The sequence below is a fragment of the Pongo abelii genome, chromosome 21 (assembly GCF_028885655.2).
Source record: "Pongo abelii isolate AG06213 chromosome 21, NHGRI_mPonAbe1-v2.0_pri, whole genome shotgun sequence".
NCBI lineage: Eukaryota > Metazoa > Chordata > Mammalia > Primates > Hominidae > Pongo > Pongo abelii.
Genome location: NC_072006.2, coordinates 61907819 through 61924618, shown reverse-complemented (window position 1 = coordinate 61924618; position 16800 = coordinate 61907819). Strand labels below are relative to the sequence as shown.

At 45.6% G+C, this 16800-nt stretch overlaps 1 protein-coding gene across 4 annotated transcripts in view; it reads left to right on the top strand.

Moving 5' to 3' along the window:
- The first annotated feature begins 769 nt into the window (after positions 1-769).
- Positions 770-16800, top strand: part of CTCFL (CCCTC-binding factor like) — a 29936-nt gene continuing 13905 nt past the window's right edge. Inside the window, exons 1-8 of one of the 4 annotated variants that reach the window (XM_003779382.3) lie at positions 770-882; positions 1851-2404; positions 2793-3003; positions 6712-6882; positions 7198-7331; positions 10246-10366; positions 11318-11467; positions 13309-13469. In XM_003779382.3, coding sequence (XP_003779430.2) covers positions 1862-2404; positions 2793-3003; positions 6712-6882; positions 7198-7331; positions 10246-10366; positions 11318-11467; positions 13309-13469 — 1491 coding nt within the window. In that variant the 5' untranslated portion in view covers positions 770-882; positions 1851-1861. Of the gene's footprint in view, positions 883-1371; positions 2405-2792; positions 3004-6711; positions 6883-7197; positions 7332-10245; positions 10367-11317; positions 11468-13308; positions 13470-16800 lie in introns of those variants that run through there. The other 3 variants (XM_009233741.3, XM_009233743.3, XM_009233739.3) reach the window with 3 other exon arrangements.

Genomic DNA, 16800 nt, shown 5'->3' with positions numbered 1-16800 from the left:
CCAGTATCTCAGTGCCTCCTGCTGGCCCTCCTACCCTCCTTATCCATTCCCCTCCCCGAGGTGTCACAGGCCCCCTGCAGGCCCCCCGTCCCCTCCTTATCCATTACCCACCCCCCCATCCATTACCCACTCCCCCTCATCCATTACCCAACCCCCACCCCAGGTCTCCCAGCCCCCCTGCAGGGCTCTCCTCCCCGCCTCATTCCACCCCTCCCCCCAGTATCTCAGTACCTCCTGTGGGCCCTCCTCCCCTCCTTATCCATTCCCCCTCAGGTCTCCCAGGCCCCCTGCAGGCCCTCGTGCCCTCCTTAGCTCCCCACCAGATCTCCCAGCACCCCCTGCGGGGCCCTCGTGCCCTCCTTAGTTCCCCCCCAGGTCTCCCAGCGCCCCCTGCGGGGCCCTCCTCCCTTCCTCATCCACTTCAACCCCGAGGTATTTCCGTGCCCCCTGCAAGACCCTCCTCCCCTCCTTAGGCGCCCCACCCCCCACCCCCGGTCTTCCAGTGCTCCCTGCAGGCTCTCCTCCCCTCCTTATCCACCCCCCGCAGGTCTCCCAGTGCCCTGTATGGGACCCTCCTCCCCTCCTCATCCACCCCCCCAGGTCCACCAGTGCCCCCTGTGGGGACCTCCTCCTCCGTTCTCCCCCTCCCCCTCGCTGCTCCCCCTCCCCCCTGCCCCCACAGTACATCACCCCCTCCCCCAACCCTGCCTGGCTCCGCCCCCTTCACGCCCCATCTTTTCCGCTCCGCGCCTGCGCACTGCCACCCTCCACTCTCGCGCCAGCCCTGCGGCGGCCGGCTGTGGGCTGCAGCACGCGGTGCACGAGGCAGAGCCCACAAGCCAAAGACGGAGTGGGCCGGGCACTGCGGCCACGCCTTCCGCGGTGAGAGGCCAGTCCCGGGCAGGGTCAAGCCCACCTGCTCTCCTCCAAGAGCATGGGCTGTTCTGGGCGTGGGCGTGGGCGGAGGGAGGGGCTGGCCGGAAAGGCCCAAGGGCGGGCAGCAGACGCTGAGGGGCTGCCCGGGAGGGTCTGGGCGGGGCGTGGAGGGCAGGGTAAAGCAGGGGCACTGCCAGGCCTCCGAAGGAGTGTGCTTGGCCTGGCCGAGGGCTGCTTGGCCAAGTCTGGGTGGACTCGAGGCCACTAGGCCCAAAGCCTGCCTGGCTGTGAGGGTGCTAGGTCTAGAACCGTGCACGAGGGGAATGCCTGCTCGGGCCCGAACTTCGCTAGGCGCAGGATGTGCACTGGCCCAGGGCCTGCTTGGACCTGAAACTCCCTATAGGCCCAGGATGTGCACTGGCCCAAGGCCTGCTCGGGCCCGAACCTCGCTAGGCCCACGTTGTGCACTGGCCCGGGGCCTGCTCGGGCCCGAACCTCGCCAGGCCCACGTTGTGCACTGGCCCAGGGCCTGCTTGGACCTGAAACTCGCTAGGCCCAGGATGTGCACTGGCCGAGAGCCTGCTGGGCCCAAACCTTACTAGGCCCAGGATGTTCACTGACTGAACCGGCTCAGGCCTAACCTTGCTAGGCCCAGGATATGCACTGGGCCAGAGTGTGCTCAGGCGGAACCTTGCCAGGCCCACGGTGTGTGCTGGCCCTAAGTCTGCTGAGGCCTAAAACCTGTTCGTTCTAGGGTTTTGTACAAAATCCTGCTTTAGCCTAAATCCTGCTTAGCCTTGACCCCCTCCTAGACCCAGGCCAGCTCAGCATTGTTCTGACCCTACTAGGTCCAAAGCCTTTTGAGGCCAGACCTTGTTTCAACTCCAAAGCCTGCTAGGTTCCAGCACCCCCCATCCCTCCTCATACCACCCCCTTCTCCCCCTATGAAAACCGCTTGCTTATTTTTCAAACAGGCCAAGTCATCATGGCAGCCACTGAGATCTCTGTCCTTTCTGAGCAATTCACCAAAATCAAAGAACTCCAGTTGATGCCGGAAAAAGGCCTGAAGGAGGAGGAAAAAGACGGAGTGTGCAGAGAGAAAGACCATCAGAGCCCTAGTGAGTTGGAGGCAGAGCGTACCTCTGGGGCCTTCCAGGACAGCGTCCTGGAGGAAGAAGTGGAGCTGGTGCTGGCCCCCTCGGAGGAGAGCGAGAAGCACATCCTGACCCTGCAGACGGTGCACTTCACTTCTGAAGTTGTGGAGTTGCAGGATATGAGCTTGCTGAGCATACAGCAGCAAGAAGGGGTGCAGGTGATGGTGCAGCAGCCTGGCCCTGGGTTGCTGTGGCTTGAGGAAGGGCCCCGGCAGAGCCTGCAGCAGTATGTGGCCATTAGTATCCAGCAAGAGCTGTACTCCCTGCAAGAGGTGGAGGTGTTGCAGTTCCACGCTCTAGAGGAGAATGTGATGGTGGCCAGTGAAGACAGTAAGTTAGCGGTGAGCCTGGCTGAAAGTGCTGGACTGATTAAGGTACAGCTGGTTTTAATAAATGACCCCTTACACGAGAAAGAAAAAATGCAAGTCGGCTTTTATGCAGTATTATGTCTGGACAAGGTATTTTGCAGTTGCAGATTAAAGACCGTAAAAATACTTCCCAGGAAAATCTTGAGAGTTCTTAGGTTCTTTTTTTAAAAAGAGTTTTAAAAGTTGTGCTAATTGGAATAGTGTAAAGTGCATTATGTTTTAAAAAAAAGTGTTAAGTTTCACTGCCACAACCCTGATGCGAAATAATTAACATTGTGATGCATAATCTTCAACTTTTGCTTTTCTTTTTGTATTCTGTGGTTCATCCAGGCAAAAATCTAATGTTGAAATTAATAGTATCATATTTGTTTGAATATTTGTTGTTGTTTATTAGCTCCAGGAAGGGCAGGAGAAGAACCAGTTATTGGCTGAAAGAACAAAGGAGCAGCTCTTTTTTGTGGAAACAATGTCGGGAGATGAAAGAAGTGACGAAATTGTTCTCACAATTTCAAATTTAAATGTGGAAGAACAAGAGGATCAACCTACAGCTGGTCAAGCAGATGCTGAAAAGGCCAAATCTACAAAAAATCAAAGAAAGACAAAGGGTAGGCCAGTTCATCTCATAGAATACACTCCATAACACTGGGCTGCTGTTTTTCTTTATGGGCAGGTGATGGTAATTGAAGCTTTAAGTGGTTGACTTTTACTTTCAAAATGTCAGGAGATGGGAGAAATTTTAAACTAATGTTCTGTATTGTGAATCAAATCCAGACGGGTTTTGCACTTTACACACAAACGTTTTGAAAGCACAGTAAAAATGTTCCCGCAAAGCCTTGTGCACGTAAGCATAGAAGACCAAGCCCTGGTCTCTGCTGCCTAGTTTGCAGCCCCAGAGGGATATGGGGGACAAGTCATTACAGGACAGGTCACGGTGAGGCCTCGTGTGCTTCAGGGCCAAGAGAAGGAGTGATTCCTCCTTCAGGAAGCTGTAGAGGGTGCCTTCTAAGGGAGGTGATGTTTAGGTGAGTCCAGGACAAAGAAGCCATTAAGATGGGGATCAGGATTCCAAGTACTAGGAAGTGGTCTGGGCGTGTAGCTCTGGAAGTATTTACTTTGTGTGTGAGGATGGAGAGCTCTACTGTGTCTGTAGAGCTGGGTGGGTGCTCAGAGAGGTGGATGGGTCTAGATTAGGAAGACCCTGAAGCAATATTAAAGCCATATTAAACTGAGATTGCATTCCAGCAGCCCACAGGATGAATTTGTCCTATGAAAATGATTTGTTTGGCTTATTTTTTAAAAATATTAGTTTCTCACTTATTTAAATCAACATATTTCACCCCCAAAATTTCCATTTCTAGCTCTTTTAAATTATATCTGGCAACATTTGGCACAGTTTTCCTTCCTCCTGGCATCAGGTGCCTGGGATTGGAAGGTGACTCAGTTTAGAAAAGGAGAATGCCACCCAAACACACTGCCACCACCACCCCATTCTTACATGTGGTCAGGGCCCTTCACTTAGGTTTCTTGCCTCTGCGTTCCATAGGTGGTTGAGTTTGCAGCCTTTTGGTATATGACAGTTTCTCATATGTTTAAATCAAGAGCTTTGCACCTCAAGTTTTAAAATTTCTAGCTCATTTTTAGGTTTTTGATGTATTCACAAATTTGTAGGCCCATCACACTGTCTAAATTCCAGAATATTTTTATCACCCCAATAAGAGGCCTGTACCGATTAGGCAGTCACTTCCTACTCTGTTCCCCCTAGCCCCTGGCTCCTGCTAATCTACTTTTTGTTTCTGTAGATTTTCCTGTTCTGCACATTTTCCAGAAGTTGAATCATATATGTATACCATGTGCCTTTCGTGTCTAGGTCCTTGAGCTTAGCATCATGTTTGCAGGGTTTGTTGGTATTGTAGCGTGTGTCAGCGCTTCATTTGTTTTTAATGGCTAAGTAATAATCCCTGTATGGGTATAGCACATTTTATTTATCCATTCATTCATCAATGCACACTGCAGTTGTGTCCGCCTTTCAGCAAGTGTGAATGGTGCTCTTATGACCATCTGTGTACAAGTTTTTTGTTTAAGCACCTGTTTCCAATCCTTTTGCGTATATACTTAGGAATGGAATTGCTGGATGGTGTGGTTACTCTATGTTTAATTTTTTGAGGAGCTACCACACTATTTTCCATAGCAGCTGCACCAGTTTGAATTTGCACCAGCAGTGTGTGTAACTTCCAGTTTCTCCACATCCTCACCAACACTTATTTTCCATTTGTTGTTGTTGTTTAATTATAGCCATCCTAGCAGCTGTGAAGAGGTATCTTGTAGTTTTGATTTCCATTTCTCTAACGACTAAGGGTGTTGAGTATCTCTTCATGTGTTCATTGGCCACTTATGTATCTTCTTTGGAAAAAATGGCTATTCAAATCTTTGGCCCATTTTTAACTGGCACTGTGTTAGCTTCGCAGGGATGCCATGACAAAGCGCCACAAACTGAGTGGCTTCAAACAACAGAAACATACCTCTCACAGTTGTGGAAGCTACGAGTGTGAAATGGAGGTGTTGGCAAAGCCGTGCTCTCTTGCGAGGCTGTCGGGGAGAATATATTTCATGCCTCTCTCTTAGCTTCTGGTATTGCCAGCAGTCATGCCATTCATTGGCTTGCAGATGCATTACTCCAATCTCTGCCTCTGTTATCACATGGAATTATTCCTGTGTGTCTCTATATCTCTCTTCCTCTTCTTATAAGGACACCAGTCATATTGGCTTATGACCCACCTTCATCCAGTATGACCTCAGCTTAACTTGATGGCATCTGCAAAGACCCTTTCTGCACATAAGATCACATTCACAGGTATCTGGCGTGAGGACTTCACGTATTTTTGCAGCAGGGTCACAACTCAACCCATAAACCTCCTATTCCAAGTTTGTTGAGTATTTTATCGAGAAAGCGGTGTTGGATTATATGAAATGCTTTTTCTGCATCTATTGAGATGATCATGTGTTGTTTTTTTCTTCATTCTGTTAATATAGCCTGGATTGTTATTTTCAAGGCCACTCCTGAGCTAGGGAGCAGAGAATGGAACCCAGAATAAGTTAGAATTCCACCAAGCTCTCTTTTTTACTGAGAATCAGCTAGATTTTTTTAATTGTTTCTCCTGGTTGCTGGAAGCTTCCAATTAGTTTCCAGTGTCCTGAAAAAGTTGCTTGTGACATTTTTTTGCCAGTTGTTTTCATTGCTTTTATGGAGGGATGGATTTTGAGAATAACAACTCAGCTATATTCTGTATTTGATGATTCCAACATCTGAGGTCTTTGTAGGTCTGAGTCTTCTGTTTGTTTCCGCTGCCCTTGCACTGGCATCTTATTTATCACTGTGAGCTGATTGGTTCTTTTTACTGTTATCTATGGGAATCCCTTGAAGCCTGGGGTGAAAGTGGGTTCTTCAAGGGATGGTATATATTAATTTCTGCCAGGCAGTGATGGTCAAAAACTGTCTTAAACCAGATCCCCCAAGGGTTACTGTTAGAACCACCCAGGACATGCTCACTGGGGCCACCTTCCCTCTTTGGAGCCATCTTCCTAGGGCAAATTTTTTCAGCTCTCCGTCAGTGCTAGACCAGCATCATCCAAGAGAACTTCCTTTGCTGATGGAAATGGTCTTTATCTGCCCTGTTCAGTACGGTGGCCACTATCTCCATGTGGCCTTTGGGCAGTTGAAATGTGGCTTACAACAGAGGAACTAAATGTTTATATTTAATTTTAATTAGTTTAAGTCCAAATTTAAGAGTCACACATGACTTGTGGCTATGGTTTTGGATGGCACTATTCTAGATGGTTTTTCTTGCAGTCGCCTGGCTAGAGAGAAGGATGCAGAGATGGGGCAGGTTATCTTTAGTTCACCCTCCAGAGGATGCAGGGCCACATTTTTATAGGAGAACCTCTTCTAGGGTGCCCCACTTCAGGTAGGCGGTGTGCCTTTTCTCATCTCTCCTTAGGTCTACAAGACATTCTGAAATGTTCAGGCATCTCCCCCCTAGCATTTTTTTTCTCAGCAAGAAGGATGAGCAGAGTACCTAGTCCACTCTGTGCCCAGAAACAGACATCGGCCCATCTTGAAACAGCGAAAATGCATTGTTCGTTATCCAGGAACATGGTGTCCTGAATTGCTTCGATCAGCTTATGAATATAAATAGCATGTGCTATTGTTCAGTTCCCACATTAGTTGAAAAGACGATGTGCTGATTTACTTTCAAGTGTTTAAATGGAATTTGAACCTCTGACAAATACATAAATTGTCTATTTCCTGCCTATAGGAGCAAAACGAACCTTCCACTGTGATGTCTGCATGTTCACCTCTTCTAGAATGTCGAGTTTTAATCGTCATATGAAAACTCACGCCAATGAGAAGCCTCACCTGTGTCACCTCTGCCTGAAAACCTTCCGTACAGTCACTCTGCTGCGGAACCACGTTAACACCCACACAGGTAAAACTGCTGGGAAGGCTGTTTCTCCAGAATCATGTGTGTTAAGGCTCATGTTAAGAATGTGAATCCACCTGTTTCTACAGTAGAATCCTGTAACATTTTATACTTTAGTTTTGTCTTTTTTTTCTTGAATTTCCATTAAAAATACTGTTACAAAGATTTTTCTCACATGTATCTATGGTATTTATAGTTTAAAGAGCCTCTTCTTAATTTTTAAAGCATTTTTGAGACTGAGTGTAATTAAAAAACTATGAATTCCTTGGAATGTTTCTGGTTAAGTCTTGTTTTGAAAGTATGAACTATGTGATTTTACAGGAACCAGGCCCTATAAGTGTAACGACTGCAACATGGCATTTGTCACCAGTGGAGAACTCGTCCGACACAGGCGCTATAAACATACTCATGAGAAACCCTTTAAATGTTCCATGTGCAAGTATGCCAGTGTGGAGGTAAAGCCATTTTTGGACTTGAAGCTTCATGGCATCTTAGTAGAGGCTGCTGTACAAGTTACTCCAAGTGTAACTAACAGTAGAATCTGTTACAAACAGGCTTTTTATTATTCGTATGAAATTTATGCAGGAAATAATATGCATTCTCTGTTATGAAGTTAAAGTAGAAAATTGGATTTCTTTGTTTCTTTGATTACTAATTAGTGAAAATAATATGTAAAGGTACGAATTACAAATAAACTATCTGTGGTCAAGAAATAAGTCCCACATTTGTTTAAAAGTTCTGCATTTTATCTAGTACTCTGGGCCACAAAATCAAAATGTATTTGCTCTAACGTAGAATGCAGATCCAGTCTCAATGTTGGCTGAAATTTTTGAGCTTGATTAGATACAAAGCAGCTTGCTTGAAGATTTAAGCATAGACGTTTCTGTTCTTAATTACAGAGAGACCACCCTTTTCAAACTTCAGGTGTGCCATAGTCATTTTAATTAATTTGCTTTATTTGTACCTTCTAACAGGTTTGGCGGTACTCACGTGAAACAGGCAGAGCACTGCTTTTACTAGTCCGTACCAGTTTCCACCAGTTAATTGTCAGGGTCCCACTGTGTGCTGGGAAACAGGCTGAGGCCCGGTTTTAAGCCTGGTTGGGACTGGGTCAACAGTACACTCAAATGGAACTAAGTTAAAGGGAACAGCTGAAGATTAAATATAGTAACAGTGCAGCCGGGTTTCACAAATTGGGAAATTTCATGGTTAGGGTCAGAATTTGATTCCAAGAACTTTTTTCTGCTGTTACTATTTTTTAAAAAATTATTTCTCATCTGAGTTAAAGGTTGTGATTGTAGTATGAGAATGCAAAATGGAGGGTTCAGGGAACAGAGTCACCTGGGGATCCTAAGCCTGGAGTGGACTTTTTGTTGGTGTCCTGCCAGTGCTTAGTACAAACTTCCTAGGTCCACGAGGCCCTCCCCCAGTGCCAGCGGTCTGCACGCAGCCTGTGGGAGGTACCTCAGCACAGGGGTCTCTACTGCTTCCATAGCCCCCCATTTTTGCACTCTCCTCAAGTCTTGCCATGCTTGTTTGTTCCCTCATCCCATCCCGTGACAAAAATGCCAGCAGGAACTTATCAAAGCTGTGGTGCAGATGTGCCCCTTTTTTAAAAAAGCTTTTGAATTGGCTAGGTGTGGTGGCTCACGCCTGTAATCCCAGCACTTTGGGAGGCCAAGGTGAGTGTATTGCTTGAGGTCAGGAGTTCAAAACCAGCCTGGCCAACATGGTGAAACCCTGTCTCTACTAAAAATACAAAAAATTAGCCAGGTGTGGTGGCACATGCCTGTAGTCCTAACTACTCAGGAGGCTGAGGCAGGAAAATCACTTGAACCTGGGAGGCAGAGGTTGCAGTGAGTCGAAATCGCGTGCTCCAGTCTGGACAAGAGTAACACCGTCTCAAAAAAAAAAAAAAAAAGCATTTGAACTCCTATTGTCCTCCCATCCCACCTTTAAGAGTCATCCAGAGTCTTTTTTAATGGCCTTCTTTGCTCATTCATACCACTTATCCTCCTCAAAACTTTCATGCTATACGGTTTTTAAAATTCTTTTGTTTTGCTTTCTAATATACTTGAAGGCATTTACTTTTCTTCTGAAAATCTAAGTGAAATTTTTTGGCTTGGCTATTGTTTTCCATTCTAAGCCGCCTTTTGTTCTCGAGTGTTCCTTAGGCTTCTGTGCGCTCATCACTTCCTGAGGAGGCAGATGGAGTGTGGTATCCCTGGGTCACCAGCAGGACTAATGCAGCTTCCTGATGTCTGTAGTCCACGTGTAGCTGATGGCCCCATTTCCTGCTAGCAGTAGATAAGGGCCTGTGGTACACGAATACAGAATAAGAATAGTTCTGGAAGGCAATAAACGAGTCAGGCAGTGAATGCTCAGATGGGAGGTATTATGTTGTTTGCTATTTAACTGATTGCCTGGGATACATAATTATTCAAATTAGAATTTAATTTCTTCTACTGAAAACTTAATTCTTCTTAGGAACCCGCTGTCACATGGCGCCAATGCTGAATAGCCAGGGACGCCTTCCTCCACTCACACTGTTACCCTGGGGCCAGCCAGGGTGGAGTCTGCAGGACTTGTGACCATGAGGCGACACATACAGATGTTCCTCCATTAAAGAGCTAGGGTTTCGTTTTTATTTTTATTTTTATTTTTATTTTTTGAGACATGGTCTGACTCTGTTACCCTGGTTGGAGTGCAGTGGCGTGATCTTGGCTCATTGCAGCCTCAGCCTCCCAGGCTCAAACAGTCCTGCCACCTCAGCCTCTCGAGTAGCTGGGACCACAGGCGTGTGCCACCATGCCTAGCTCATTTTTAATTTTTGGTAGAGACAGGGTTTTGCTATGTTGCCCAGGCTGGTCTCAAACTCCTCAGCTCAGGTGATCCACCCCTCTCAGCCTCCCAAAGTGCTGGGATTACAGGCGTGAGCCACCACACCTGACAAGAGCTAGAGTTTCAAGATTTTCACTTTATGCAAGGAAAAAAAATGTTTGCCTTTGTGCTTTTACAGTGTAATCTAAATTTTGTAACTGTTGAGCATATATTGCCTTAGAAATGAAAACAAAATCTTGTATGGCATTCGGCAGGTAGGCTTAAAGTGAAGGTGAATGCGAAAGCTCTCAGAACTGCTGCTCATTTTCCCTAAAGGAGCTTATACACCCACACATCAAATGAAATAAAATCACCCATAACAGATGATCAAAAGTGATGACTTTTTCATGTTTTTTCAGTGAGTGAAATATGCTCTGATGCTCTGATGTTAAAATGTGATTAATTTAAATCTCTTTTATAATGCTGATTAACGGAACACTGCCATTTTTTAGTTTCTATTGCAACGAACATCATTTATGTATGTATTAGGCAAGTAAATTGAAGCGCCATGTCCGATCCCACACTGGGGAGCGCCCCTTTCAGTGTTGCCAGTGCAGCTATGCCAGCAGAGACACCTACAAGCTGAAACGCCACATGAGAACGCACTCAGGTAAGGGCTCTGGTGCTGAAGGCCTGATACCTACAGTGTTAACTCTTAAAGCAAGCTTTAAAAAATTACTTTTTATTGGCACAATTAAAGTTCAAAGGTAAAAGTGGATTTTTGCATGCCTTCATGATACGAGAATCTTGATCTGTACCTTTACCTTTATTTAGCAGTAAGAGAGTCTGCATAGATACTGTGCCACAACCCCACTGTGTGGAGTAAAACACGAAGTATTTGCTTCCATAGATTTTTCAGGTATTTAAAACTCAACTCCTGGCCAGGCATGGTGGCTCAAACCTGTAATCCCAGCACTTTGGGAGGCTGAGGCAGGAGGATCCCTTGAGTCCAGGAGTTTGAGACCAACCTGGTCAACATAGGGAGACCCTGTCTCTACGAGTAATTTAAAAATTAGCCGGGCCTGGTGGCGCACACCTGTGGTCCCAGCTACGTGGGAGGCTGAAGCAGGAGAATCACTTGAACCCAGGAGGTTGAGGCTGCAGTGAGCCGGGATTGTGCCACTACACTCCAGCCTGGGTGACAGAGTGAGAACCTGTCTCAAAAAAAAAGTAAATAAAAATAAATAAAAGTCAACTCCTTAATTCATTCTTCAACTTTAAGGCAAAACATAAAGTGTGCTGGTTTTGTAACAGAGGTACTTGATGTCTTGTGTTAAGAATACATTTATGTGTACTTCTTGGTTCTTCGTACAGCCCCATGGATGTGAACTCTTGCATAGCCACCAGATGCGGGGAAGTCATGCCTCTGGTCCATCATGGACACAGCTGTACTTGACATAAGCTGTCTGGGCTTGATTTGGGAGTCTCATACTAATTGGGGGTTGTCCAGTGAGAAGGGGGTTGATAAAGGAGGCTTGGGGCAAAAGAAACATTTTCAGCACAGGTGGCCTTTGGCAAGGATCGGGCCTGGAGGGGTATCACTTTGTTGTCTGCATCTCAGGTGAGAAGCCTTATGAATGCCACATCTGCCACACCCGCTTCACCCAGAGCGGGACCATGAAAATACATATTCTGCAGAAACACGGCGAAAATGTCCCCAAATACCAGTGTCCCCATTGTGCCACCATCATTGCACGGAAAAGCGACCTACGTGAGTGGTTTAGTGATCTTTCTTTTACTACAGCATTTGCTGGCTCTTTGGAGCGATACCCTATAAACCTGCAAAGTACTGGCCCTGACACTGGGAGGCCCAGTCCTCGGGAACTTGGCCCTGGGACGAATTTTCTTCCAGAAGTCCTGTCGCACCATCTGGTGGCTGGATCTCATAAGTGCAATTTATAGCATGTTTTTAGAATCCAGGCCCAGGCCTGTTCCGTATGCACATGATAAGACCTTTCACAGATGGGTATTACTTCATTCCACATTGGGCCTATTTTTCAGATGAGGACACTGGGGATCAGAGACATAGAGTAACCCGCCTGGGAGTCATATGAACCAAGGGTGCTAGGAGGTGGCTGGATTCCAGGTTCCTATTTATCAGTGCTCTATCTGTGACACCCAGCAAGCTTTTGTTAAACCCTGGCTGTGGGCCTAAGAAGTTTTGGAAGCAGAAGGTTCAAAAGACACAGTTTTCCCCTTAAGACAGTCACTTCGGGAAAGGAGGCGGGCCTGTAACATGTAATCCGCATCTACCATGGTGAGCCTTTTAACTGTCACACCCTGCAGAGTGGGAGAAGGAATCCAGAGGGTCTTGGAACAGCAGGCCTAGGAGCTGGGATTTGATACTGCCTGTGGGGAAGCCAGCCAATGTTGAGCAATGGGAGGGAGGGTGTGGGAAGCGTGGGTGAACGAGCCTCTTCTTTGTTTCAGGATTCCTGGGCCTCCCTTTTCCATGATCTTATTTCTCTTTCCAAAATATATGACACTGTGATACACAAAATATGTTAGCAAAACAAAAAAATTGACCCTTTTGCCCAAAGAAATTCTGGAGATGAGATGAACTTTTTTGAAAACCTTTCTGAAAGGTGAAAGGTATTCCACAAAGTCTTAACTTTTATCTTTCATCTGGACCATTCTGTCATTGTTGCCATAGATACCAGCACATCACAAAACACAGTCCAGTGGGGCTTGGTGGGGCACAGGTCTCGCCAGTTGCTAGACTTTGACACCATGGCAAAGTAACATGGTTTATATCCATCTCATGCCAGTGGGTGACACACTCCACATAGCCCTATAAGATGCTTTATAAACACATTAATTCTTCCTTCCCATGACTGTATGAGAAATCAAGCTCTCTAAATGCCTGAGTCACTGTGGGTAAGGTGGAATAGCTCCATCACACAGCTGCCCATTGTCATTTGGCTTCTTACACAAGTATCACAAGACCATCATGCTTTAGACTTAGATGAGCAAACCCAGCCAGACCTTACCATGTGTCTCAGGTTAATTTCAACATAGGAAATACCAGGGCACTGACTTCTAACAACGAGTGGATTATTTAAGGTAAAATAAAGATGTTATATCTTTTTATATAAAACCACCTTAACATCATCCTAAAATTCACCTACCCCATAATAGTTCTCAAAGTGCTTTGTTAAATGAACATTTTAGGTCCAGTGTGACACACCTTATATAACATTTAACTCCATATTGAAAGAGTATTAAAATGATATTTCAGCATTCTGTTCGTTTAAAGCAGTGGTTCTCAGGTGAGAATGATTTTACCGCCCAGAAGACAGGTGGTGATAGATATCTAGAGGTATTTTGGCTTTCACAACTGGGGAAAAAGAGGTGCTGCTGGCATCTGGTAGACAGACACCAGGAATGCTGCTTAACATCCTACAATGCACAGGATAGCCCACCCTGCCCTGCCCAGGAAGGAACTAGCATGTTCCAGCGCCAAGGCTGAGAAACCCCGGTTTAGAGGAGAGGGGAAGCAGGCTAACAGAAAACAACATTCTTGAAGTATATAATGTTCTGTAACCATTTTAGGTGTGCATATGCGCAACTTGCATGCTTACAGCGCTGCAGAACTGAAATGCCGCTACTGTTCTGCTGTCTTCCATGAACGCTATGCCCTCATTCAGCACCAGAAAACTCATAAAAATGAGAAGAGGTTCAAGTGCAAACACTGCAGTTATGCCTGCAAGCAGGTATTGTACTTTACTTAATTTGGAAGAATGGAGGGCTGGGGTGAGATTCTCTACCACCTTGAAAATATTGAGAAAAGTCATGCTTTTAATAGAGTAGCCTATTCAGAATAACCAGAAAGCAACTGTGAGCCAGTTGTTCAAAACAACAGTTCTTAAAGTATGTTCACGTACCCCCAGAGCTCCCTGTGATCAACTAGGGCCCCACAAGAGCCAAGCCTTTGTTATGATAATGGAAAGGTGTCATTTGCCCTTTTGAGACATTGACATTTGCACTTTTGGTGCCAAAGTAGTGGTGGTCCTTAGCCCGGATCAAGGCAGTGACAGCCAGTGGAACTGGTCGTTGTGGTATTCTTCACCTTCACACACTGGCAGCAAAAATAAAGGGCAGTTTTACATGACAGTTTCCTTGAAGAGGAACTAAAAGTTGTTAACTTTATTCAATCTTTACCTAGAATACTTTCCTTTTAATAATCTTTGTGATGAGATGAGAAGCCGGCATACTCACCTCCACTGTCTTCCAAAGCTTGGAGGAAAAGCACCTGGGGGCTTGTTTGAATTTCCAGCTCAAGTAGCCACTTTCTCAGTGAATGTCATTTTCCTAAGAAAGGATCAAGATAAATTCCGTTTACTCAGTCATTGGGCGTTGGTGGGCTTTTTTTTAAAAAAAAAATGGACAATGTAGGCCAAGTGCGGTGGCTCACACCTGTAATCCCAGCACTTTAGGAGGCCGAGGCATGTGGATCACTTGAGGTCAGGAGTTTGAGACCAGCCTGGCCAATATGGTGAAACCCTGTCTCTACTAAAAAATACAAAAATTAGTTGGGCGTGGTGGCACGTGCCTGTAGTCCCAGCTACTCAGGAGGCTGAAGCAGGAGAATTGCTTGAACCCGGGAGGCGGAGGTTGCAGTGAGCCAAGATCACGCCACTGCACTCCAGCCTGGGTGACAGAGCAAAACTCCATCTCAAAAAAAAAAAAAAAAAGGGATTGGAGTGATTTTTTTGAAGCAATTTTTATATTGTGTAATGAAATATGTCAGCATTTAGAAGATCTGCATAACTCAGTGAACTAATATTTTCCAAATGACCAATCCATGATGTTACAGACTCACACACAGATAAAAGATCCATTCAAAGTAAAAGATAGACCAAGAGGTTTGAACGTCGCAGAGGAGAACAAGTTCCCTGTCAGGGTTTCAGATTGCACCTTGCAACCCATGGGTAAGAAATTACCGTGGCCAGACACACCGGCTCACACCCATAGTCCCAACACTTTGGGAGGCCGAGATGGACAGAACTCTTGAGCTCAGGAATTCAAGACCCATCTGGGCAACATAATGAGACCCTGTCTCTACAAAAAAAATACAAAAATTAGCTGTGTGTGGTGGTGCACATCTGTCCCAGCTACTCAGGAGGCTGAGTTTGGAGGATCACTTAAGCCCAGGAGGTTGAGGCTGCAGTAAGCTGTGTTCATACCACTGCACTCCAGCACGGACAACTGAGTGAGACCCTAAAAAAAGTTACTACTAACTGAGTTTTAGGGTAATAGTGGAGAAGAATGCCCACAATTATTTGGAAGAGCTAGTAAAATGTTGCTCTCTTTTCAAAGTACATGTCTGTGAGACCAAATTGTCTTTATCACTTAACATGCTCCAGTGGACTGAGGGAAGAGCAGAGATACGAATCCATCTGAATTCTTTTTTATTTTATTTTTATTTTTTTTAGACAGTCTCACTCTGTCGCCCAGGCTAGAGTGCAGTGGCGCGATCACTGCAAACTCCGCCTCCCAGGTTTACGCCATTCTCCTGCCTCAGCCTCCCGAGTAGCTGGGACTACAGGCAGCCGCCACCATGCCTGGCTTATTTTTTGTATTTTTAATAGAGACGGGGTTTCACCATATTAGCCAGGATGGTCTCGATCTCCTGACCTCGTGATCTGCCCGCCTCGGCCTCCCAGAGTGCTGGGATTATAGGCGTGAGCCACCGCGCCTGGCCCTGAATGCTTTTAATAGAGTTGTCAGACTTAGCAAATAAAAATACAGCACACTTAGTGACATTTGAATTTCAGACAACAGTGAATAGTTTTATATACAAGTAGTTGCAGCCTGTATTTTAACTGGAAACCTTATCTATTAGGACAGAAATTAGGTTTTGTTTTGAAAAATAGATAATTTTACAGAAATAATATGTAGTTGGTTGTTATTTTTAAATGAGTTAATAAATTGTTTTATTTTAAAAAATACTTAAGAATTCCTTAGGTTTGCTTTCTAAGAAAGTAAATACTAATACATGCCACCTGTATAAATAAAAGCTTTTCAGAGGCGACAGTAATTTTTTAAAGTATAAAAGGCCCTCAGAGTAGAAGTTTGAAAACCAAACCGCTGCTTTGAAGCATTGCATGCTATTGGTTACCAAAGGTGAAAATCAGTGCTTACTGTGTTTTGAAGTGTGGGCTGTAAACTGTAAATGCTTTGAATAAAGGAAAAGGAGTTTTTCTGGTAGATTTTGAACAAAGAATATTCTGAGGCCCCAGGCTCATATTTATTCAAATGAACTAGGAGGGCTTCCTGAAAGATGGATAGGACTTGGAAAGGATGAGGGGGCCCTGGAGCAGGCATACAGTGGGTATGTGGGAGCAGAGAGCAGCCAGGCAGGCCATGGCTGTGGGCAGAGGCTTGGAGCACTTCTGGGTGCTCCTGGCTGCCACGGTCCTGGAGAGTCAGGCTCCCAGCAGTGAGAGCCAGAGATGCTGTCCCAAAGGAGGGTGATGAGGTGAAAGCTGTGCGTGGAAGAAGGTGTTTAGTGAATTGGGTGCGAGAAAGATTAGAAGAAAGACCATCAGTTAGGCCACTGACAGTAATGCAGAAATGGCCGAATATATATTTAATCCAAATAATCATCACATTTTAAATAAAACAAAATGTGTATTTTGCTTGACTTCATACATATTTTTGTCCGGATTTCCCAAATTATTTTCTCCTGTCTAAGATAAAATCTCTATTTAGGCCAGGTACAGTGGCTCACACCTATAATCCCAGCACTTTGGGAGGCTAAGGCAGGAGAATTGCTTGAGGCTAGGAGTTTGAGACCAGCCTGGGCAACGTAGTGAGACCCTGTCTCTACAAAAAATACAAACTGAGCCAAGCATAGTGGCATGCGTCCACAGTCCCAGCTACTCAGGAGGCTGAGGCAGGAGGATCCCTTGGGCCCAGGAGTTTGAGATTGCAGTGAGCTATCATTGTTCCATTGTACTCCAGCCTGGGTGACAGAGTGAGACCCCGTCTCAAAAAAAAAAAAAGTCGGTATTAAGATCTGTTACGATACTATTGGGAAGT